The 26,350-nt window shown below is 40.9% G+C and overlaps 1 protein-coding gene across 2 annotated transcripts; it reads right to left on the bottom strand.

Moving 5' to 3' along the window:
- Positions 1-1,671: 1,671 nt before the first annotated feature.
- Positions 1,672-25,951, bottom strand: copa (coat protein complex I subunit alpha). 2 transcript variants are annotated; one of them, XM_089008338.1, is made up of 29 exons: positions 25,756-25,951; positions 25,352-25,465; positions 25,123-25,196; positions 24,940-25,020; positions 24,048-24,124; positions 23,863-23,972; positions 20,356-20,465; positions 19,381-19,480; positions 19,014-19,232; positions 17,381-17,531; positions 17,238-17,304; positions 15,907-15,982; positions 15,745-15,827; positions 14,482-14,707; positions 14,254-14,392; positions 12,614-12,776; positions 11,480-11,626; positions 11,210-11,399; positions 11,028-11,123; positions 9,679-9,767; positions 9,483-9,606; positions 9,316-9,405; positions 8,062-8,165; positions 7,769-7,915; positions 5,288-5,611; positions 3,795-3,905; positions 3,540-3,701; positions 2,028-2,222; positions 1,672-1,955 (listed from the first exon to the last, which is right to left on the bottom strand). In XM_089008338.1, exons 1-29 carry the CDS (start codon positions 25,793-25,795, stop codon positions 1,896-1,898), a joined length of 3,669 nt encoding a protein of 1,222 aa, XP_088864464.1. In that variant the 5' UTR covers positions 25,796-25,951; the 3' UTR covers positions 1,672-1,895. The 2 variants fall into 2 exon arrangements, with proteins under 2 accessions (XP_088864464.1, XP_088864465.1); XM_089008339.1 differs by having other exon boundaries at positions 9,316-9,399.
- Positions 25,952-26,350: the final 399 nt, after the last annotated feature.

Below are 26,350 nucleotides of genomic sequence, written 5' to 3'. Positions count from 1 at the left end.
GCGACTGAGCACTGGCAGCCATTGGGGCCAGCGTTCATTCAACCCGGAAGTAAAACACTGTACCTCCTTTTTACATGTACGTACCTCCTTATTTATGTATATATATATATATAATATATATATATATATATATATTTATAAAAAAATAAAGAAAATGAGGTTTAAAACTGCAATAGTATTGTTTGGATGTTTTTAATGTGTTTGAAGGGGCGTGGCCTTGCTAATTTTCATAATTTTTATTTGTGTGTTCTGAAAAAAAAATGAAGCGGGTTTGACTGGTGGATCTAATCTTCTTTTCCTTTCAGCTTTTCCCGTCAAGGAGTTGCCAGAGCGAATCACAGACCTCCATCTTCAGAGGTTTGATCCGCATGTTTGTTTCAGCCAAGCTTTTACACGTCGAATGCCCTTCCTGACACAACCCTCTGTATTTATCCGAGCTTGGGACTGGCACAAGAAGACTTATGTCCCATTGTGGCTACAGAACAAGCAACTCGCTCAGTAAAAGGCTCCCAAACACAAAATGGTCATCGGCACAGCAACATTCAAAAAAAGCAAAACGATACTCACCATACTTCAAAGTTCTTATTATATATAGGATATCAAACGGGTATGTAATGAATGTGCTAAAGTGCAGGAAAAGTACAAAAAAAAACCCTTCCCAGTGAATACCGTTCTTTTCCATGTTTGGGGATGGACCGGAGATCCCCAGGTAAGTTTGTAATTTACTGCTGAAGAAATAGTTATAAAAAGGTGTTCTATTTTTCTTGCGTTGTAGGAAGAGGTGTCTCCTTTTTCCATTTATAGTACGATTTATTCACATTATAAAGGACAACAGACGTCTTCGGACAAGTTGTGTCCATAATTTGTAAAATGGCTTCAAATGACTTCTACTGAGCGTATTTTACAAAGATTCCACCGCATATAGCTATATTTTACGTTTTAAGACTCACCGCTGAATATTCCGGAAGTCTTCTTTTTGAGTTGGTGACGAGTCCTCACGTTACGTCACTGAAGGAACGCCCCTGACCGAAAAATGGACACATTGTAGCAGTCCTTCCATCACGTCAATGCATTTTGCTGTACTTGTTTGCTCTGAAAACTTTGTGTTGCACCAATAAGAGGCAGAAGAGGGCAACAAAGCTCCGTGTAAGGAATTAATCAGCCTGTGGAAACAGGCTGATTAATTCCTTACACGGAGCTCTGTCGCCATTTTCTGCCTCTTTTTTGGTGCGACATTTCCCCCACCCCTATTGCCTCCAAATGGCACGGAATAAATTATTTCATCGATTGCAAACATGTATGCTTTCTTCTTCAGAACTATTTGAATCATATCCATAACTGGATGAGTAACAAGAAAGCATATTCTCCGAATCTGAAGCCATGTTTAGATTCTCCAGCTAGGCAAGACGTATTGAGGTGACACCACAAACAAGGGGGCGGGACCTTCTGAAACTGGCCACTTCCGGGTTCATTTTTTTTTGCAGATTTTGGACACTTTAACTCATTTTTATTGGTGTTTTGCATTTGACTAAAAATATCATACTGTCTGTTTTGGGTATTTTAGATGCTACAAAACATTTTTCTGATGTCAGTTAGGAAACAAAAAAAGTGATGTCGGTTGTCCTTTAAACCAACACCAAAACATGACAAAGAGATAAAAGGCATTTGTCGCATTCTTGACATGTTTTTATTTATTTTTCTGTACCCCTTGTTAGACAGTTCAGATTTTTTTTCATTTTGATAGAATGATTTAAGCTACTGCACAAAAATTGACGTAATAGCTTTCTTGAAAGATAGTTGCTTAAGAAACACATGGTAAGCTAAGCATACATATTTGTAATTAATTTGGATATATTAAAAAAAAAAAAAAAAATTCGATGACATTTCCTTCTGTCTTAACGGAACTGGAGTGGACTGACACGCAGACCGATGACATCCTTGCCAATTTCGGTCACCTGAAAAGTGAAAGCAAACAGTGTGACGTTCAGTGCCATCAAATCGTATCGTCTGCTTTTACGTCAACGTACCTGAGTCACCCTGCACACCTGACCCTTATATGAGGGGCAGTAGCACGCCCCAGATAACGGGCACTTCTCCACGGGACGTCCACGGTACAGCGGGACAAAGGAAGCGGCGCACAGGTCAAAAGGATTGTGCGGGTCGTAGTTCAGCTGATGGGCGTCTGTTAGGTTCTTCTCGCACGCCGCCATAATCTTGCGTGTCTGGGAAAATGTAATATTTTAAATGGGTCAAGAAATGTGGAGTTAGAATGGGGCTTTTAAAAGGACAACCGACGCCGCCATAATTTGTAAAATGGCTTCAAATGACTTCTACTGAGCGTATTTGACAAAGATTCCACCGCATATAGCTATATTTTACGTTTTAAGACTCGCTCTGAATATTCAGGAAGTCTTGTTTTGGAGTTGGTGACGAGTCCGTACGTGACGTCACTGAAGGAACGCCCCTGACCGAAAAAAGGACACATTGTTGCAGTCCTTCCATCACGTCAATGTATTTTGCTGTACTTGTTTGGTCTGAAAACCTCGTGTTGCACCAAAAAGCCGCCAGAAGAGGGCGACCAAGCTCCATGGAATGAATTTATCAGCCTGTGGAAACGGGCTGATTAATTCCTCACTTGCATGGTCGCCTTTTTCTGCCTCTTTTCTGGGACGCTACATTGCAGTCCAGATGCCTCAAAATGGCACAGAATAAATTATTTAATCAATTGTAAACATGTATGCTTTCCTCTTCAGAACTATTTGAATCATATTCATAACTGGATGAGTAACAAGAAAGCATATTCTCCGAATCTGAAGCCATTGTTATAAAACGTTTTTCTGATGTCAGTTAGGAAACAAAAAAGCCGCTGGACAAGTTGTGTCCATAATTTGTAAAATCACTTCAAATGACTTCTACTGAGCATATTTTACAAACATTCCATAGCATATAGCTATATTTTATGTTTTAAGACTCGCGCAGAATATTCAGGAATGGCTCGTGCGAGTGATTTGTGGAGGCTGATTGATGGGATATTTTAACCTTGCAGTCTACACTCTGCCTTTGAACTATAATAAATTTGAAAAGAGTTTAAATTTCACTGTTTTCTACCCATATTCTCACCATTTCACTTTTGTTTTTTTTTGTTTCAAACTGTTTCGCGTGTGTGTTTCTGTAACACCTCCCTCCTCTACCACGGATCTTGACCTATCACGTGCGGCTTTGACCGAAGACTGGGGGTCTGGGAATAGAGGGAAAAAAAGCCGGCTGCCATTTCATGCGTGCCAAGAACCGTCTCGTTCGCGAATGACACATCACTCATTGTGGCGCACTGTGTGTTTCCCGAAAAATAGTTCGTATGCCAAGATTATATTCCGGCGAATTTATAATAACATTCGTAAGTCAAAAAGTTCGTTAGCTAAAGCGTTCATAAGCCGAGGTATCACCGTACATTCAAAAAAAATAAAATAACGGAATTAAAATTATTCAGGTGCAAAACAACACACCATACGCAAAGGTTAAAAATTGTGATGACGGCAAACCTGCTGCGCCACGTCGGGCTTGGGTCCAAGCTCGAGTAGGCGGCGGGCGAAGCCGGTGGCCGTCTTGAAGTTGCGCAGCTTGAAGAAGAGATTCAGAGCGGTGCGCAACACCAGAACCATGTGGACGGGCTGGAGGTTGCAGTGGGTGAAATAGGCGGCCATCTTTCCGGGATAACAAATAACAACGTCAGGAAAAAAAAAAAAAATCGGAAACAAAAGACACAAAAAATGATATGATCATAAGTCGAGCCTGACCTCACAGAGTCTCTTCTGCTGGTCCAGTGTGTCTTTGGGCAGCTTCTTACGCTCCGTTTCCATGGTCAGGCCCACTATGTACTCTTTGCAAATGGTGATTAACTGCTGAGCCTACAACAGTGGTTGAAATTATTAATTAACATATTAATATATGAATATATATTAACACATTTTTCATTGAGAGGAATGTGTGGCTTGAGGAGCCCGCAATGAGGAGAAAGGAGCGTCAGTGCAGAGCCTGTGGAACTGTCGCCGCTTGGAATTGAAGCGGATTTAGGATTCAGGAGATTGGATTGGATGTAGTACCTTTATTCGTCTCGCAGTGGAGAAATTTACATTTCACAACAGCAAAGTTATGAAAGGAAGAAAAGAAAGAAGTAGAAAACAAAATATAGGAGCTGCTGTAAAGACAGCCACTAGCGGCGCCATCTTGAAGTAAACAAAAACAACAGCAAAAAAACTAAATAGTAAATAACATGACAACACAAAGACACAGAGTCATTCATTCTTCAGCACTTGCTGTACCCTCTTTGTGACATGAAGCAGTTCTCGATAAAAGAGGAGAGGATCAAAGCGTGATGTGAGACAATCTCTTTTTGTCAATGGATGCTACAGCTTAGTGTATGCTTTCAACATTTAGCTTGTAGCAGACGTGCACATTTCAGCATGATGTCCCTGGTCCACTGGTGAAAAGGACGCTTTGATCCTCTCCTGTTTCATTTAGAACTGCTTCACACCACAAATGGGGGTGCAGGAAGTGCTCAAGATTGAATGACTGCGTCTTTGTGTTGTCATAATAGTTTGTTATTTCCATTTTTTGTTGTTGTTTTGACGTCAAGATGGTGCCACGAGAGTAGCCACCTTTACAGCAAGTCCAATATTTTTTTTCTCCTTCTTCCTTTCCTTTCCTCTTCCTTTCATCACTTTGCTGCTGTGAAATGTAAATTTCTCCACTGCGAGACTAATAAAGGCAAATCCAGTCCAATCCATTGGTGAAAAGGAGGATTTCACCCTCTATTTCATCTAGAAGTGCTTGATGCCACAAAGACGGTGCAGAAAATGCTTAAAATTGAAGACTGTCTGTCTTTCGTGTTGTGTCACATTGTTAGTTTTGTTTTTGACTTCAAGATGGCGCCGCGAGAGTGGCCGTCTTTACAGCCGGTCCTGTATTCATAATAATAATACATTTAATTTCTAAGCGCTTTTCAAAACACTCAAGGACATTTTACAGTCACAGGATTTTTTTTTTTTGTGCGGGTGAGCAGCGGCAGCCATTCGCGCCAGCGTTCACTCTTTAGTTTTTTTTTTTCTACTTCTTCCTTTCCTCTTCATCACTTTCCTGCTGTGAAATGTAAATTTATCCACTGTGAAACTAATAAAAGCTAATCCAATCTAATCAATAAGTACATTAAATGTTCAGTGTTGCCCCTGCGAGGTCACAGTTCATTGTCCGCTCTATCCGACGCCTACGCACGACCTGATTGCTGGCTTACCTCAGCAATTTCCTGCTTGTTGTCGACAACCAACAGCGGCACCGATAGCAGGATGGCCCGAAAGCGTTCCACGGCTTCCTCGAAGCGCCCGGAGGTGGTCAGCTGGTAGCACTGCTGCAGACGGGCGATGAGGTCAGCCAGGCGGAGGCCCACAGCGGGCAGTCCCTGCTTAGCACCGCAGTCCTTCCAGTTCCTCTGGGGATTGCCTCGCAAGCAGGGTTGAGAAGGCAGCGCCAGGTAGCAAGTGCGGCCCCTGGACAGAGTCTGCATGAAGAGCGACTTGTACGGGCCAAAGTTGACCACTCCAACTTGGTCGTGGAGGAGCTGTGAAGGAAAGTTGCGATATTTTTTAAGAACTTTGAGTAGATTAACTCATTCACTGCCAGACGATGTGCAAAAAAAAAAAAAATGTGTCCGCTCCAGTGACAGGGTTATTGTCATTTTCACTCAAAATGCAGGACCCACAGAATATCGAGTTTAACAATACACTACAATACAATACATCCTAATTTATATATCGTTTTCAAAACAGCTGCAGCTGTAACAAAGCGCTTCACGTCATAGTCAACACAAAGCAAAATAATAAACAACAGGAACATCAAAACATGGACGGTTGTGCAATCTCAACAACTTTTCTCATGTACTCTATGATTTTAGAACTACATCAATATTGAATACAGAGTTAGAAACCTTAGACTCTCTTCTTTCACCAGAAAAAAGAGTTAATTCCTAAGTCACAGGTGTCAAAGTCAAGGCCCGCGGGCCAAATCCGGCCCGCCACATCATTTTTTTCGGCCCGCGAAAGCAAATCAAACTTGTTAAATTCCATGATGATTGCTAAAATCTGAGCCAAAACTTCATATTTTTGGATGTCAACCACAATAAAAGTCATTATACTTGACTTCAGATTTGAAAACGAGTTATTCATTAATTTGCTGTGTGCTCTATATGTAATATTTGAAGGGATTTAAACATTCTAATGGGTTCCCCAATTTCATAACGGCCCTCGAGAGGAAACCATAACTACAATGTGGCCCGCGGCAAAAAATGACTTTGACACCCCTGTCCTAAGTTATACGAGTTTGGAGTTAACTTGAAATGGGGCAGCTGTACAAAATACAATACATATTGATTTATGTAGCGCTTTAACAGCTGAAGCTGTAACAAAGAGCTAACACTGTTCAAATGGGCCTTTTTTTGCTCTTTGACATTTAGCTTTTTTAGTCTTTTTATCTTGACTTTATTTATCTACCAGCAATCCATATCTCGCTAGCTATCTAGCTAGCAATATAGCTGGCTGTCTATTTGCTATCTAGCTATTACCTATATAGCTATCTATTAGCTATGTCCTTGAGAGTTTTGAAAGGTGCTTATAAATACAATAATAATAATAATAATACATTTCATTTGTAAGCGCCTTTCAAAACTTTTAAGGACACTTTACAGTCACATGACCTTTTTTCTGTGGGTGAGCAGCGGGAGCCACATGTGCCAGCGTTCACTCAACCAGGAACTCAAATAGATAGAAAGCTAGCTAGCTTTCTATCTGTTTGAGCTATTCTAGCTAGTTAGATAATAGATAGCTATAGCTAGCTAGCTATTAATGTATTATTATTATTAGCTTTCTATCCATTTGAGTTACTTCCGGGTTGAGTGAACGCTGGCACATGTGGCTGCCGCTGCTCACCCACAAGAAGACTTATCCTGTCACTGTAAAGTGACCTTGAGAGTTTTGAAAGGTGCTTATAAAGGATTTTTTAAAATTATTATTATTACAGTGAGACCTCAACTTACAAACACCTCATCTTACAAACTTTTCATCTTACGAACGTCAAATTTATGAAAATTAAACCTTATAATAAGCACTATTTTCATAATACACACCCACCACGGCTGGCGGAGTGATCTTTGGCGGAAGCACACGACCGAACAGCGCTCCAGCCGGCGCTACTTTGCACACCCCCTCTCATTGAATGCACAAGTCGATGTGCCTCTCTTTGTGACTTTATGATACAACGCAGTGTATTTCTTTCATTACAATACAATAGCAGATTTATCATACATAGAATAAGGTATGTTGTGTGTAGTTTTAAGGCTTATTTAGTTAAAAACTATATTTTATGGAAACCTTGGAATGGATTATTCCCATTTTAATGGTTTCCTATGGGAAGATTTTTTTTTTAGATACACACTTTTCGCCTTACACACTCTGTCTGGGAACCAATTACGTTCGTAAGTTGAGGTCTCACTGTATTATTATTATTAACGTGGACAAAAGGCAAATGCTGCCCCCTCGTGGAATGGAAAAAACATTGCCAGAGGCCTGACCAGCGTTTTATCACCCCCCTACCCAAGAAAAAAAAAAATTGGGAATGGCGTTCCACATCATACTTTTCAATTCCCGAATAAATTCCGGAATGGCAGCGAATGAGTTAATAGTTATTATTTCCCTGATAATATGTCAGGAAGGAGATCACTTACCCTCATGGCGGTTTCAAAGGAGCCCGCGAGAAGATGATCCACTGGCAGCTGCGAGTTATTACACCACATCTGTGTAGGACTCACTCCCTTGGTGGGCGGCACAAAGAAGCCATCTTCAGACGATCCGCCTGCACCGGCTGGCAAGTCCTGATGATGCGGAGATACTCAGTGAGGCTCTTTATCTTTTTTTTGTTATATTATTTTATTCCTTTGCTTCTGTGAAATGTAAATTTATCGACTGCCAGACGAATAAAGGCGAAATCAATCCAATGTATGTATCACGGTTCTCCTACCAGCTCTGGTGGGAGGTCAAGGTCCTCCTCCACTTCCCAGCCTCCTCCATCCTCTTTGGCGCCACCCTCATCTCCGAAGCCATCCTGAGCATCCATGAATCCATCTAAGGGGGGGGGGGATGTTAATGAGGTGGCTCTGCAGTAACAGCTTGTTTAAATTTGAAGACCTTTTAAGTCCGTTTTAAATTCGAGACCAACTTCATGTTGTCAAAAGTTGAGACGGTACATAAAGAAGGTGAATCCGCAATAAATACTTTGGAAAGATTGTATGTACAGTGATACCTCACGTTCACAAACTTAATTGGTTCCCAGAAAGTGTGTGTAAGGCGAAAAGTGTGTCTTCCAAACATTAATTTCACAAAGGAAACCATTAAAAATGAAAATAATCCGTTTCCATGTCCCCGTAAAATAGAATTTTCTACTAAATAAGCCTTAAAACTACACAAAATATACCTTATTTTAGGTATAGTAAATGTGCTATTGTATTGTAATTAAAGAAATAAACTGTACTATATAATAAAGTCGTTGTCGTTGCCTCTTGATGATATCCGAGTGAAGTTGCCGTGCTTTCTCTGCGATAATACCCTCACTAACACTGTCCCGTTCGAGCTGCATTTCGCTAATCCAAATCAACAGAAGTTTTTCAACCTCTTCTATTACCTAAGGTCGCGTTGCTTAGACAACACAAACACCCTTAGCCACACGTAGCAATGGTCGACTTAGCATACTGTTACTGGGACGCTAAGTCATACAAACGCACACCTTGTTCGTGTTTTTTGATGATCTTCTGCTCGACCGTAATTTTCTTTTGTGTCCTCTTCGGCTTAACACTAGCCTGTGGTGGGGTCTTTTTCGGTCCCAAAATAGCAAAAGTATTCCACTCGTGAACAAACCACGTCTGCACTCCAAGAGAGGGGGTGTGGAAAACTAGTTCGCCAGCCACCGTGGCGCTCCGTGTGGTTTGGTTCGTTTGCCGAAAACTAGTTCGTATGCCAAGATTATATTGTCGCAAATTTAATGTTCGTAAGGCGAAAAGTTCTAGCATTCATAAACCGAGGTATCAATGTACTAGGAAGCAAAATGACCTATGACCTGAGATGAGGGGAGCATTCAGTTTTGTCATGAAAAAAAAGTGGGAATGTTTGTTGCTGCATGGATATGTAATTAATTTTGAAATGATTACTTTGACCCCCGTAGACTATTTTTTGAACGCTTAAATTCCCACCAGTGTCATCATCATTCTACTAAACTTACCCTCATCAAGCTGAAGCTCGGCATCATCTCCCCAGCCCTCTGCTCCGGAAGCGTCCATGTCCAAGTCGGCGGCCATCTGACCTGCTTTCCCTATAAAACAAAACACACTGATATGAAGCCGCTAAATGACTTTTACAATTTTAGTCGCATTACATGTTGCCGTTTACCCTTGCCTGCGATGGCTCCCTCAAAGAAGCCCTTGGAGACAGTGAGCAGCGGCCAGTTGGTATCCAGGGGGTTGATGGGTGGTGGTGGCTGCAGGAGCTGGGCATCGGGATCCACCTCGGGTAACTACAAATGACATGAGCTTTGAATGCCAAAATGGTGGCGACATAACTTTGGGGAGTAGATTTGAATACATACAGTCTCCTTTTCTGGATCAAACGTCTCCTTGAGGGCTTCGGCTTCCTCATCCAGTCCGTGCGTGGCAGCAGTCAGGTAAGCCAGAGATTCTACGCAGAAGGGGTAAAATCAATCAATCAATCAATGAAATAAATAAGAAAAAAAAGACTTCAATATAAAGTATTATGAAATTTTATAACATTGTAAAAATAAAAGACAAAAAAATATTACTAAATACTTCATTCGAAACTAACATCACAATATATATAAAAGATTGGGTTGGATACTATTTCCATATACAACCTCAATAATAGTCGAATAATATTATGCAATAATCGTAAAAGTGAATAAGACACCATGGACAATTATACACATACAGAAAAGGATATGAATACAATTACAATATCATATTTCCTGGAATATAAGGTGCACATTCAACAAATGACATATTTAAGAACCTTTTCCATACATACGGTGCACCGCATTATAAGGGGCACTTTTTATGACTGTTTAAAACTTTTTCCATATATAAGGTGTACCGAATTATAAGGGGCACTTTCAATGGATGACATATGTAAAGAAAAAAATTCCATACATAAGGTGCACCGCATTATAAGGGGCACCTTCAATGAATGACATATTTTCAAAAAATGTTTCCATACATAAGTGTAACCGCATTATAAGGGGCACCTTCAATGAATGACATGTTTTAAAATGTTTTCCATACATAAGGCGCACCGGATGATGAGGCGCTTGTTCAGCTTTGAAAAAAATATTTACTTTTAGGTGCGCCTTATCGTATGGAAAATACAGTACTTTAAAATACGACAATGAGCATTTTTCAACAATTGAACACAAACCATTTACAATTTTTAAATATTACATCTAGTACCTGATTGGAATCTTTTGTGGAAATGCAACTTTTGAAAACAATGAGTAAGTAACCGTATTTTCCAGTGTATAAGGCACACCAAAACGCCTTGATTTGACAAACCTGCGCCTTATACGCTGGTGTGCCTTACACGTGAAGTCATATTAAGCCACAACAGGTCTCACAACTACTGTCAGCAGACACCGACTCCATTGCTGCCCTTATTTCAAGCTCATATAACTCCAGACCCATATAATTTAGGAATTAACTTGTTTTCTGATGGAAAAAAGAAAGCCTAAAGTTTCTTCCGCTGTATTGAATGTTTATATAGTCCTAAAACTAATCATTGTGCGGGTCTTGGAATTTGAGTGACAATGACAAAAACCCTGGCACTGGAGTGGACACATTTTTGCACATCGTCTGGCAGTGAATTTGTCAAGAGATTTTTTTTGTGTGGTGATTTTGTCAAAATGAGGCAAGGGTTGCGATTTGAACTCACTCTGGCCACAATTCTTCAGGATGCGGACTCTCTCGCCGACATCTCCCAAGTAAAGCGCAGCCTGGTAATGGCCACTCATGTCCTTCCTAATTTCAGCTGCCAATAGAAGAACAGCCACAATGTAGCGACTCTTGGAGATCATCACAGCAAAGTAGAACTTTCTCTCTCCTTCCCTCCCTCACCGATTTTCATCATCTTGCGCAGCTTGGCTAAGTTTCCGGTGATGAGGTAGAGGAAGGTGAGCTTGTCAAAGTTCTTGGTCCTTTGGTAGCACATCTCTACGACCTGGTGGTGTCCCTGCAGGAGTGCCGCCTCACCCAGACGCTCCCAGCAACTGCGCTCATCCAATGCCTTGGCCGCCTCCAGCGCCACCTTTGAGAAAGAGAAAAGAGCCGCAATGAACTTGTCGCTTTTAGCAAAAGGAGGATGCAAACTTGAACGGTGACGATTACTTCGATGTTCCCGCACTCCAGCGCTAAGCTGAAACGGGTCTTCTCGTCTTTGACAAAGTGCAGCGCCACCTCGGGGTAGCCTTTCTTCTGCAGGTAAGCAATGATGGACTGGCCGACCAACTTGGCGTTACGGACCATGTGAAGAACCTGAAAGGGTCAAATGTCAGTCCGTCCAGTCAAAACGTTCAGACGCCGTTTTTCATTTAAACATTTGACTCGGGGAGGCCACGCTGGTGGTTGCATGATAATAATAATATTAATACTACTAAAAATACCAATACTAATACAGTACTACTAAAAATACCAATACTAATACTACTACTAATACCAATACCAATACTAATAACACCAATACTAATACTACTAATACTACTAATAATACTCATACTACTGATACTACTAATACTGATACTACTAATACTAATACTGATAATACTAATACTGATAATACTAATACTAATAATACTAATAATACTCATACTAATAATACTAATATCCTGTCACTGTAAAGTGAGCTTGAGAGTTTTGAAAGGTGCTTGGAAATCAAATGTATTATTATTATTAATATTATAATATTAATACTACTAATAATACTAATACTAATAAAACTAATACTAAACAAAAACGGGTCACCGTTGCTGGCTACCTAACTAGCTATCTATTTGCGATCTTTTTGCTGTGTAACTAGCTAGATAGCTAGCTATTAGTTATCTATTAGCTAGCTAGCCAAATTGATCTATTTGACTTATTCCTGGTTGAGTGAACGCTGGCGCATGTGGTTGCCGCTGCTCACCCACAGAAAAACTCATCCTGTGACTGTAAAGTGACCTTGAGAGTTTTGAAAGGCGCTTATGAATGAAATGTATTATTATTATTATTATTATTATTATTATTATTATACTACTATTACTACTACTAATACAACTACATCAACTAGTACAACAACTACTACTACAAATATTACTAGTACTACTAATATTATGACTAATACTAATAATACCAATACCAATACTACTAATAATAATTTCATTTTCCTATTATATAGACTGGAATAGTAGCCAGTATGTCATTCAACTGCACAATGCAACAACGATGCTCAACTTGATCACCGTCGCCACCCCAACATCGACTCACCTCGTCATATTTGCGATTGATAAGCGCCAGTTTGAAGCGGTACTCGGTGGGGTCAATGGTGAGGACGCGCGGTCGGCAATCCCTATCCAAGCAGTACACGCTGTTGCCTCGCACGCGGGTCACGTAGATGGGCAGATCCAGCGTCCGAATGATCCCATGATCACTGCGTGGAGGGATATGGGTTAAAGCCTAGGTGTCAAAGTCAAGGCCCGGGGGCCAAATTTGGTCCACCATATCCGTTTATTCGGCCCACGAAAAAAAAAAAAAAAAAAAAACACACTTGAAATTCCATGATGCTTGTAAAAGTCCCGACAAAATTTTCAAATTGTCATGTAAACCATAATAAGAGTCATTATTTTTTACTTCAAATTTGAAAACTAGTGATAACGAATAGACAGAATAGAAGTTATCATATTAAAATGTTTCATGGAGTTGTATGCTACGCTGGCCTGCAATGGAAGCACAGAAAATCTGGGGTCAATCTGAGGTGAACAAAAACAGAGAGACAGCCTGTTGAACTGTCATCCTCGGGTAAGAAATCTAGCCTTGGGCGGAATTTAGGACTTGGTAAACTCCTTCACAGGAAGAGCTCATTATCCAGGTTATAAATCTATCAGTTCAAGGAAAGACAACCCATTAAAATGTCTATGTTTTGTTGGTTTATGGATGTTGGTGCTTGTGCCATAGGACATCCAGGGGCGTGGTATCAAATCAAGAAGACTGTTTTACTCATGTATCACTTAAATTTGCATAAACTCTCGATAAATAGCTTGGCAGAGGGCTGCAGATGTTACAAGCATTTTGCAGACATTATCAGGCCCGATTTAATCAAAACGCTGCATGTGACAAACTGCGAGTGACTTGAGGGATCAAACTTAAAGGACAACCGACGCCTGCGGACAAGTTGTGTCCATAATTTGTAAAATCACTTCAAATGACTTCTAATGAGCGTATTTTACAAAGATTCCACCACATATAGCAATATTTTACGTTTTAAGACTCGCGCTGAATATTCAGGAAGTCTTGTTTTTGAGTTGGTGACGATGCCTGACGTGACGTCACTGAAGGAACGCCCCTGACCGAGAAAGCGACACACAATGCATTTTGGGTACTTTGTTTGGTCTGAAAACTTCGTGTTGATGGCGAAATTATAAGGAAAACACATAAATAACTCAATGGTGAATCGTTGTGTGTTGCACCAAGACTACTATTTGATACTAGTTGACACAAGTTCCCAGCAGATAAGTCAGCCCATTTCCAACGGAGCTTGGGCGCCATCTTGTGCATTTTCTGAGCGCTATATTGGAGTCCAGACGCCTCAAAATGACAGTGAACGACTTCTTTAATCGATTGCAAACATTTATGCTTTCCTCTTCAGAACTATTTTAATCATATTCATAACTGGATGAGTAACAAGAAAGCATCTTCTCCCAATCTGAAGCCATTGTTTTGATTCTAGAGCAAGGTAAGATGTCCTGGCGCGATGTCACGAACAAGGGGTCATTTTGAAGTAGTTTTGGGACACTTTAAGTCATTTTTATTGGTGTTTTGCATTTGACTACAAATATCAGCTTGCGTGTTTTGGGTATTTTAGATGCTATAAAACGTTTTTCTGATGTCACTTAGGAATGTGAACATACCCGGAGATGAGGGCGTATTTGATGTGGTTGGACGTGGTATAAATAAAGACACCACTCTCATCCCAGGCGCCGCTCTTCACTTTGATGTTCTCGTGAATGTTGCAAAGGCTCTCCAGCTTGCGGTTACAGATCATAATAGCTGTCAAAGCAACCAAACGGGGGAAGGGGGGAAACCATTGAGACCCTTGTCACCCGCACGCATTCGAGGACAGTTTTGGCAGCTCTTACCCTGCTTGGCCAGGAGTGCCACGTGGCTAGTGTCGGCGCTCCACACCACGTATTTGACCTTGGCGATTTTGACAGTAGCCAGCGAGCGCTTTTGCTGCACGTCGAACAGTGTAACGCCGTCTACGTCGCGCAGCAACAGAGAGCCTGTGCCGGCGTAGAAGATTTCTTCGCAGTTTGGTACTTGCACTTTCTTGACAATCTCATTTTTTAGGTTCTTGATCAGCAGCTGCGGAAGGTAAAATGTGGATGGAAACAGATTGAGGCGAAATTTTGTTTGTAAGACAAACTTGGAATGGGCCAACTCTTACATTCACGGATTTAAATTAGAACAGGCGTCGGTAATTTCTGGCTCGCGAGCCATATATGGCTCTTTTGATGATTGAATCTGGCTCACCGATAAAACTACAGTAAAGTCTGGTTATATCGATATCGGTTATATCGATAGTACTGCTTATTACGATACTATTTCTATGAACGCAAGGAGAAAATTTACATGCCGCAGGATTGGATATATCAATAGTGCGGTTATATCGATATTTTTCCGACTCCCGAGAATATCGATATAACGAGACTTTACTGTAAATACATATTCTCGCTTTTTCGCTGTTCATTTCCTGTTTGGGCGGCAGTTGGCGGAAAGCGCACTTTTGATTGGATGATACTGACCTATGGCCGTTGATGTCGAAACAGGTAAACGCCCCCTTTTAAATAAGCCTGACAAGTAAAAAAAAATGACAAGTATCGTACACTTCAGGTTGAATGGACGGAAGGATTCGCCTTTGTGGAGAGAAAAAGTTCTGCAGTGATTCTAATTTGCAATGACAAATACCATGAATGAAACAGTTGAATATCAGTTGCACTTTGACAAGCCCGATGCTAATGTTAGCATCAATATACTTCTGTGAGAGACAGCAGAAAGCAAGCGTGAAAAGCTAATGAGCCTTGTGCAGGTTAGCTAGCAGTGGCTATGGACCCGGCAAGTTGACTTTCATTCCAATCGTTTGGCAATAAAGATGATTCTGATTCTGGATTTTTTTTACCAATCGTGAAGAACGGAAAACTATTCATATTAATGGTGAGTATTATCACAAAGTTATTTTAAATAATATATTCTGACATTTTGTTGAAATTACGTGCGTGCATGTGTGCGTGGGTGTGTCTCTCACTGAAAAACATTACTAAATATTTTACTTTTATGGCTCTCTTAGTCAAACAGGTTCCCGACCCCTGAATTAGAGGAACGTTTATTGACTTAGTACATACCGAGTGCATGCGGTCCAGGACAGCAAATCTATTCCTCGCCACCCACACTGCTGTCAGGCCAGAAGATCTCTTGCCTTCGGGCGCTGAGAAGGAAAGAGCTAACATTATCACTTGAGAACAAAAAAATAAAAAAAAATGTCATTCAATGCACTATTAACATACCGTCGGGGTTCTGAGAGTCACTCTCTTTGGGAATTGAGTACAAGTCATATGTGCTGTTCTCCAGGTTGGTCGCCCTCTAAAAGATGACCAAAAACAAACAAAACAAAAAAGAAGTCAATGGTCAGTTTTACTCACTTGTACCGTCTTAAAATAAGCTAAATCGCAAGCGTCAAAATCAAGGCCCGAGGGCCAAATCTGGTCCATCACATCATTTTATTTGGCCCGCAAGACAAAATCAAACTTGTTTAAATCTATGCTGCTTGCTAAAGTCTGAACCAAAATGTCAAACTGTCCCATGTAAACCACAATAACAGTCATTATTCTTGACTTCGGATTTGAAAACTAGTTATTCATGAACTCATTCACTGCCATTCCCGAATTTATTCCGATAAAGCGCTGGTCAGACCACTGGCATTGTTTTTTTACTTTCCACGAGAGGGCATATTTTGCACATCGTCTGGTAGCGAATGAGTTAATTTGTTATGCGTTCTGTATGCTATTTGTGGTGGGGATGAAACATTCGAATGGTTTCCCTAAATTCATAACAGCCCTAGAGAGTAGGCCGTCAATATAATAACAATAACAATGATAATAATAATAAATTTGCTTTATAAGCACCTTTCAAAACTCTCAAGGTCACTTTACAGTCACGTCAAGTTATTTTCTGTGGCTGAGCAGCGGCAGCCACACGCGCCAGGGTTCACTCAACCCGGAAGTAACTCAAATAGATAGCTACCTAGCGAATAGATGGCTAATAGCTAGTGAATAAATAGCTAATAATAATAATTCTTATTATTATTATTATTATACATTTCATTTATAAGCGGCTTTCAAAACTCTCAAGGTCACTTTACAGTCACAGGATAAGTTGTCTTCTGTGGGTGAGCAGCGGCTGCAACACGCGCCAGCGTTCACTCAAGCCGGAAATCACTCAAATAGATAGAAAGCTAGCTAGCTAAGAGTTAGCTAATAATCACTCAACCCGGAAGTAACTCAAATAGATAGAAAGCTAGCTAGCGAAGAGTTAGCTAATAATCACTCAACCCGGAAGTAACTCAGCTAGCTAGCTAGGAGTTAGCTAATAATTAGTCAACCCGGAACTAACTCAAATAGCTAGAAAGCTAGCTAAGAGTTAGCTAATAATCACTCAACCCGGAAGTAACTCAGATAGAAAGCTTGCTAAGAGTTAGCTAATAATCACTCAACCCGGAAGTAACTCAAACAGATAGAAAGAGTTATGAGTTAGCTATATAATATGGCGGCCGGCAAAAAATGAGTTTGACACCCCTGAACTAAACAGTTTTCCCTTATTAAAAAAAATGTATACTCACGGTGCACAGGAGCACAGCGTTCTCCGCGGGATTGTAGGACATGCTGAACACAGGAAACTTGGAGCCACTGCAGCAAGAAAATATTGTCACCTTAGTTTGCTCTTTAACCAACCCAACGGCGTTAGCCGCTGCGTATTAGCCACCTGCGCAACTGCATGACGGCAGTGTCTTTGCTGCTGTTGAAGTCCAGCTGGCGCAGGAAACGCTCCTTGACGTAGTAGAGCATGTTGCCGTGGACGGCGTAAGCCGGACGCTCTCGCTCCAGCTTGAACACGATCATGCCGCTGTCGTGACCTTAGAAGAAAACGGTTTGACAAAAAAATACAATTCGATATATTTTGAGGAAAAACAAAATGGCATATTCGGATCCACTGCGTTGCAATATAGCGATTCTCCCGTTAATGATGTGGTCATACTGCATTTTAACTCATTCGCTGCCGTTCCTGAATTTATTCGGGAATTGAAAAGTGTGACGTGGAGCGCCATTCACCGAATTTGTTAGGGTTTTTTTTTTTTTTGCTTGCGATAAAGCATTGGTCAGACCTCTGGTTTTGTTTTTCCCTTCCACGAGGGGGCAGCATTTGCCTTTTGTCCATGTTAGCGCTTTGCTATAGTTTCAGCTGTTGTTAAAATGCTCTATAAACCAATATGTATGTATTGTACAGGTAACATCCGATTTACGACCAGCTCGACTTACGACCACCCGTACTTACGACCATGACCTCCAAACCCTATCTTTTTTATTTTAATTCTACGCCTGGCACCGGGTAGGACAATTTTGGCCAGGCAGCCAGCAATCGACCGTGTAATGGCACCAGAGGGGGGGGGGGGGGGTGTTTGCGAGTCATTTAGCCTCCGAGTCTCTATTCAACATTTTGAATAGATTTGGATTTACGACCATTTCGACTTACGACCGTTTGGTCGGAACGGAACTCGGTCGTAAGTTGGATGTTACCTGTATTGTATTTTGTACAGCTGCCCCCATTTCAAGTTCAGATAACACCGTGCACCTAACCTTACTCCGTGGTGCTTTCTACTATCTTTGTCATTGCTTTATTTCCTGTATATGATAGCTGTCCATGTTAAGCGCTTTGTTACCGTTTCAGCAGTTGTTGAAGCGCTCTATAAACCAATATGTATTGCATTGTATTTTGTACACCTGCCCCCATTTCAAGCTCAGATAACTCCAGACTCATAACTTAGGAATTAACTCTTTTTTCTGATGAAAGAAGAGAGCAAGGTTTCTTAGGCTGCATTGAATGCTTATGTAGTCCTAAAACGCAATATTCTATGGGTCCTGGAATTTGAGTGAAAGTGACAAATACCCTGGCACTGCAAAGGACACATTTTTGCACATTGTCTGGCAGTGAATGAGTTAATGAGTGTTTGCTTTCAACATGTAGCTTGTAGTAGACGTGCACATTCCACCATGACGTCCCTGATCCACTGCTGAAAAGGATGCTTTCATCCTCTCCTCTTTCATCAAGAACTGCTTCATGCGCTGTACCCATGAAGTGCTGTAGGTTTTTTTTACTTGGCGTCGCGAGAGTGGCTGCCTTTCCAGCAGCTCCTGTATTTTATTTTTCTACTTCTTTCTTTCCTTTCCTATTCCTTTCATAACTTTGCTGCTGTGTAATGTAAATTTCTCCACTGCGAGACGAATAAAGGTACATCCATCCATCCAATAAATCAAATACAAGACCTTTACAGTACAATACAATACAATACAATACAATACAGTAAGAGATGATCACTACAAACTGGTCGGCGACATACCCGCAGCAAAAAGGTTGAGGTTGGGGTGAGCGCCCAGAACCCAGAAGCGGTCGTGGTCCCGGCGGAAAGTCTGTACGCCGGTCCTCTTGGACATGTCCCACACCCGGATGCTTTTGTCCTCGGAGTTGGAGAGGATAAGCTCCTGGCGCGGGTGGAATACGGCGCACGAGACGTTGTTGTAGTGGCCACGACAAGTGTCAAGCTCCCAAGCTTTCGATTCTGCCGGTGGACGGAGATGGAGAGGTTGACACGGCGCAAAGACGTGTTATTTAAAAGCTAAATGAAGCACGATACATGATGGAAATTCGCATGTTACGTTTTCAACCAGCAAATATGGAAATTAAGATCTAATCTATTTCATTCTTACCGTTCATCCTCCAGATCTTGACCTGCCTGTCGTCAGCGCCTGACACGATGAGAGGCATGCTGGGATGGAAAGTGGCCCAGTTAACACCTCGGTCGTGACCCTGAATGGAATAGACAGCTATCAGTCATGTTGCTGATGATTCATTGAAGCATTGAAATCAGTTCATGGGTTGGACCATTTTCTTTCCTTTTTGCGGCCCGAATAAAAGGATGTGAATGGCCAGATTTGGCCCTCGGGCCTTGACTTTCACACCGCTGAACTATAAGGCGCACCCCCAATCAATGGTGTATTTAAAAAAAAAAATTCCATATATAAGGCGCATTGGACTATAAGGTGCACCTTCAATGAATTTAAAGTTTAAATATTATATAGGAATATATAAATACAGAAAAGTCTCGTTATATCGATATTCAAGGGAGTCCGAAAAAATATCGATATAACCGGGACTATCGATATATCCGACCCTGTTTGCATGTAATTTTCTCCGTGCGTGCATAGAAATAGTATCGATATAACCGGGACTATCGATATATCCGATATCGATATAACGAGACTTTACTGTATAAAATATGTCATAAAATATGTATTTAAAAAAGTGTCTGGCGGTTGTAGTCGTAAGTACGGATGGTTGTAAGTCGCACTGGTCGCAACTCGGATGTTACCTACCGACTTCTTCTACAAGGGAAAATGGAGTCGGTGGCTGCTGACAGTAGTTATGAGACCTGTTGTGGCTCAATATTATTTCACACATAAGGCACACCTGTGCATAAGGCACAGGGGGAATTTTTTTGAAGAAAATCAAGGCTTTTGGCTGCACGTTATACACCGGAAAATACGGTGTATGATTAGGTGTCATCTTGAGGCATGTAAATGAATTTATAAAAACACTCCTGGAGACGTATCAGTTATTCCATAATAGCATGGTACTCTATTTGCATGCGAATCACTTGTAGACCCACAAACGTTAACGTTCACCTCAAGAACATGCTTGACGACAGCGTCGGAGGCGCCGAACAGGTCAACGCCGGAGATCCCGCGGACCTCCGTTTCCACGGCGCCAGGCGACAAATTCTTCTTCCTCAGACCTGCAACCAACATTTATTGTCGCAAGGGACGATGCGACGGCAGGGCGCATGGAAGCCAACGTAAAGGGGAAGAAAATAGTCAACAAAATAATTAGATAGACCAAATCAAATGGCGAGAAGAAGCAGCAGCTAAAGGTGAGACGACTGCTGGACCAGCGGACACACACACACAGGGGTGGGATGGAAACATCACAAACATTTGCGCTTCCGTACGTAGCGTCTGATTCGGTTAGCGAGAAGGGAAACGACATGTGTTGATGATGATGACTCCCGCCTGAACAAACAATATGGTGAGCGTCTGGTTCAGCAGTGAGGAGAGATGAAGGGAAAATGGGATGGCATGAGGAACCTGTGTGAAAGTGTGGATGTTTCCGGGGAGGGCAATGGATAAAGGGGGCACATGAGGGTGTGGGTGGGGTGTTGGTGATTGGCGTCGTAAAGACGGACTCCGATGGGGCTTTGGATGTGAAGGACGTGCAATGTTATTTTATAGGATGCTCATGCGTGTTCGATGAGTCGCATGCAAGTTACGTTATGAATTACCAAAGAAATTCATAAGACAGTTGCTCCCCAATTTACGAACGAGATACGTTCCGAACGGTCATTCGTCAGGGGAATTTGTTCGTAAGTTGATTCAGTGCTATAAAGATGCTCCCCAACTTACAAAGACGATACGTTCCGAACGGTCATTCGTAAGGTGAATTCGTTCATAAGTTGATTCAGTGCTGTACAGACGCTGCCCAACTTACAAACAAGTTACATTCTGAACGGTCATCTGTACAGTTAATTTGTTTGTAAGTTGATTCAGTGCTATACAGACGCTCCCCAACTTATGAACAATGTCCCTTCTGAACGGTCATCCGTACAGTTAATTTGTTTGTAAGTTGATTCAGTGCTATACAGATGCTCACCAACTTACGAACGAGATATGTTCCAAGCGGTAGTACGTAAGGTGAAATTGTTCATAAGTTGATTCAGTGCTATACAGACGCTGCCCAATTTACAAACAAGTTACATTCTGAACGGTCATCCGTACAGTTAATTTGTTTGTAAGTTGATTCAGTGCTATAATTTACGAACGAGATACGTTCCACACGGTCGTTCGTAAGTTGAATTTGTTCGCAAGTTGCTTCAGTGCTATATTTTGTATGGAATGTATGTTTAAGGCTTATATAAGTATGTTTAATAATAATAATAATAATAATAATAATAATAATAATAATATTTAATCTACGAGCGCCTTTCTGAACACCCAAGGACACTTTACAATAAAACAATACATAGAACAATAAAACCATGAATAAAATGATAAATAATAAAATAGCTGATTGGATTTGAAAGTAGGAAGAAAGTCAACATTAAGGATGTTGGGTGGAAGTGAGTTCCAGAGTTTGGGAGCAGAGTGGCTGAAAGCTCTGCACCCCATCGTGGTGAGACGGGCTTGTATAGGTAACCTGTATTAGTTTGTACTGAAAAATAACCATTTAATAAAATATATGCTCTATAAAGATATGTACATGTACAACTGGAGAGAATACTACATATGTTACCACAAGAATGTTCGTATGTACCGTTGTTTGTAAGGTGAATGTTTGTAAGTAGGGGAGCGTCTGTACAAAAATAGAAGGTTGATTTTGTGTTAGGTTGGTGCAAATGTCATGCGCAGCGATATAATGCTAAAACCTCTAAACGTGTCAGATCTGAGGAATTTAAGAAAGAAAAGTGAGTAGTCGCGGATGCTGGTTATTTGCCACTTACGAATAAGAAATTTGCAATCCTGTAAATATAAATATAGGAGTGAGTGGACAGTAAAATGGCGCTGATGCAAAATACTGCCCTCTGAGGACACACGCAGGGTTATGACATGAGTGAGGAAGGAGTAGGAAAGATCATTTAGGTCATTGTGGAAGGTCAAAGCACAAAGACATGTCAAAAACATCAAGAAGCATGCAGTGAAACACAAACACTTCCTCGCTCAGCAAGTACAGGATGATTAAAAGTCAGATCAAGAACTCTTCAGACGGAGGAGGCGTTTGCGCATTCAGCCCGCAGAGTTTGTCCGTTACACGTCAATAGTAGAAGAGATCAACCCGGGATGTGAATCACACATCCCGTTTCAGCCTCTTTCACTATCTGATAGAAAGTCAACACGTCCATTGAATGACTACATTTTTCTGATGAACCACCATGATCAATTTGCAAACCGTTGCTCTGTATTTTAGGTGGAGAAATTGAAGGACAGTGATACCACGGTTTACGAATCCCTTGGCTTCCGAACATTTTGGTTTACGAACGCTAAATTTATGGAATTTGACCTTAGCATACGGACTATTTTTCGGGATACACACGGACCTGCCACAATGAGTGATGTGTCGTTCGCGAATGAGCCCGTTCTCCTCAAAGAAAACGGCAGCCGGCTTGTTTTGGTCCTCTATTCCCCGCCCCAGTCTTCGGTTAAAGCCACGTGATTGGTCAAGAACGCAGCAGTGAGTGGAGGTGGTTTAAACATTTGAAAGGCAGGCAGACGACAGAGAGACAGTGACAAAATGGATAGAAAAATGAAATTTGGACTCGTTCCAACTTTGATAGTTCAAAGGCAGAATGTAGACTGGAAGGTTAAAATACAGTAAAGTCTCGTTATATCGATATTCAAGGGAGTCCGAAAAAATATCGATATAACCGGGACTATCGATATATCCGACCCTGTTTGCATGTAATTTTTTCCGTGCGTGCATAGAAATAGTATCGATATAACCGGGACTATCGATATATCCGATATCGATATAACGAGACTTTACTGTATCCCATCAATCAGGCTCCACAAATAACCCGCACAAGCCATTTGTACACTAGATGCAAAAAGCTATACACCCAGCTAAACAGAACACAATTGATGAGGAACTAGATAAAATTATCACAGAGAAAGCACCTATAAGGGATCATTCCTCAAGATGGTGAAAGGTTACGTTCCTCATCAAGTGTTTAATGCTGATGAAACCGGCCAATCCATTCCATCAACGACCATCAAAAAGGTAAATAAAACGACGTTATTATACAATACAGTTTATTTCTTTAATTATAATACCATAGCACATTTATTATACATAAAATAAGGTATATTTTGTGTGTATATTTTAAGGCTTAGAAAATTAGAAAGTAGAAAATTATGTTTTATGGGGACCTGGGAACGGATTATTCTCATTTTAATGGTTTCCTATGGGAAATTAATTTTTGGGATACACACTTTTTGCCTTACACACTCTGTCTGGGAACCAATTAAATTCGTAAGCCAAGGTATCACTGTAGTAGTCTACCAACAATGGTGTGTTCACTTCCTAGATCGCAACCCCACCTTGCCCCAGCCTCATGTGCTCCTTTAACCCTCAACGGCCCTCACCGGAGATATCCCACACTCGCACAGTCTGATCCAGGCTGGCTGACACAACCAGGTCCTCCGAGGGGTGGAACTGGGCGCACATGACGTAGTGATTGTGGCCCGTCAGCACACTGTCGAAATGAAGAGGGAAAGTAAGGAATTATGATTTGACAAGTGAGCCACTAAATAGCCATTATTTAGATTACCAGACACAAGTCCTGGACTGCCAGTTCCAGATGCGAATGGTTTGGTCATCTGAGGCACTCAGAATCCAAGGGTACTCCTAGAAAAGGAGCATATGAATGGGTATGTCATGGCAATATTTTCCATGTTCCAGTGACAAACACTAGAGGGTGGTTCAAGCTAGTTACATATCGCCAACTACAGTGAGACCTCAACTTACAAACACCTCAACTTACAAACTTTTTGTCTTACAAATGTCAGATTTATGAAAATTAAACCTTATAATAAGCACTATTTTCATAATACACACCCACCACGGCTGGCGGAGTGATCTTCGGCGGAAGCACACGACCGAACAGCACCAACAGTCCTTATGGAAGGTGACTCTCCTTCCATAAGCCATCAACGACCATCAAAAAGGTAAATAAAACTTTATTTTACAGCACAGTTTATTTCTTTAATTACAGTCGTCATGTAATGCGCCTCTCTTTCCAAACAGCAAATCCCTTTGACCTTCGACCTCCAACGCCATTCCAGCAAGCCATAAATGACCATCACAAATGTAAATGTAAAGTGACTTTATCATACAATGCAGTGTATTTCTTCCATTACAATACAATAGCACATTTATTATACATATAATAAGCTATGTTATGTGTAGTTTTAAGGCTTATTTAGTTGTTATTATTTAGTATATTTTATGGAAACCCGGGAACGGATTATTCCCATTTTAATGGTTTCCTATGGGAATTTTTTTTTCGAGATACACACTTTTCGCCTTACACACTCTGGGAACCAATTAAGTTCGTAAGTTGAGGTCTCACTGTATATGTGTACAATAAATGAAGTATTTTTTTTCATATGACCCCTTCAAGAGGTTTGGGATATTTCTTCGATCTCTGAAGAGCAACTCACATGGTGGAAAAAGGTAGTCCTTATGTAGTCCAGGTGTCCGAGTAAGGTGAAGAGGCAGCGTCTCAACTTGTAGTTCCACACCTTAACAAATAAACAGCAAAATATTTGATTCTTTTAAGTGCATATATAAATTGACATTATTAGGTTTAAGAAGAGCTAATATGGTAACCACATATTTATTACCTTAATTTTGTAATCGTCTCCTCCAGACACAAACAAGGGTTGCTGTTTGTGGAAATCAATTCCTCGAACAGGACCTTTGGGACAACATAGAAATCGCATCCAATGTCAACAGAGTGCACAAAATATTCGTCGATTCATCATTGCCTATACGGACATTTGAAATTGACTAGTTTTCCATCACACATTCATTCACACATTGTATAAAATTTGCAATTAGCATTTTTTTTACCGTCATGTTCGTCAAACTTGTCAATGAGCGTGCACATGCGATAGTCCCACAGCTGGATGACACCGTTGTGCAAACTGGACAGAACCCATGGCCTCTTGGGGTGGAAACTTAGCCCTGAAACGTAAAATTAACAAGTATTTAAAAAAAAAAATCAATCAATATCCATTTCAGCTGGGAAGGAGACGCAGACGTACTATTTTTAACGGTAAGTAGTAGTCATATTGAAAAGGGAATCATTAGCCTTTTAGGAACCACGAAAGGAAGATTATCGTACTTGAAACCACTCTATAAAGCTTTACTTCTTGCATAAGTCTACAGAACAAACAAACACATTTACGGTATTTACCGGATGGCTCGCTAATATTAGCCTCAAAAAGCTAGCTTGCAACTGGCCAAATGCTTACCTTTCACACGGGCCGACTTGGTTTCAAATTTGTTCAACATACTCAAGAACCTGGGTTTATCGTTCTTCAACTATATATTTATCATAAAAGACCACCTTATCTGTACGCAATTGTAATATATCGGATAATCTATGCTTGACGGCGATCGCCTATTTAAGATGGAACTCTTCTATTTCCTGACACGTCTCCTGTTTTGTCTTCCGGGTTTGAGCAATAAAGTTTTGATTCTGTTCGTTGGGCGAGTGACGCGAAAAGCGCCACGGCGTTCTGAACATAGAAACAGGGCACATAGATCCGGCTTTGGGTGAATGTTCGGGCGTGAGTTACGGCCGATAGCAGCTCTTTAATAAATATTTTCGTTTTACAGTAGATTATATATTTATCTATGAAACGCTTTTACCAAAGATCCAGTTGTAAATAATTAAATTGTGCCTCTTGATATTAATCCGTTTCAAAAGTTTAATGAGAATTCATGAATGTGCATCTCGGAATAAAACGAGCGCCATTTTCTACGGAGCACCAAAGGGCACTGAGAAGGCTTTGGTTTTTGTTTATATGTTCAGTGAAATTCATTGACCAGAAACAGTATTGCAGT

This window comes from Hippocampus bargibanti, linkage group LG11 (assembly GCF_051943395.1).
Source record: "Hippocampus bargibanti isolate YZ-2025 linkage group LG11, ASM5194339v1, whole genome shotgun sequence".
NCBI classification, from domain to species: domain Eukaryota; kingdom Metazoa; phylum Chordata; class Actinopteri; order Syngnathiformes; family Syngnathidae; genus Hippocampus; species Hippocampus bargibanti.
Note: the sequence above shows the minus strand (reverse complement) of the source record. Positions and strands in the feature narration are given on the sequence as shown.

Excerpts from the sequence above, each read along its gene's own strand:
- copa (XM_089008338.1), bottom strand. The coding sequence starts at position 25,795 with ATGTTGAACAAATTTGAAACCAAGTCGGCCCGTGTGAAAG. Across the intron at positions 19,233-19,380 it reads CAAGATCTGGAGGATGAACG|AATCGAAAGCTTGGGAGCTT; the intron begins GTAAGAATGAAA and ends GTCCACCGGCAG. Across the intron at positions 15,983-17,237 it reads ACGCTGTGCTCCTGTGCACC|AGGGCGACCAACCTGGAGAA; the intron begins GTGAGTATACAT and ends GTCATCTTTTAG.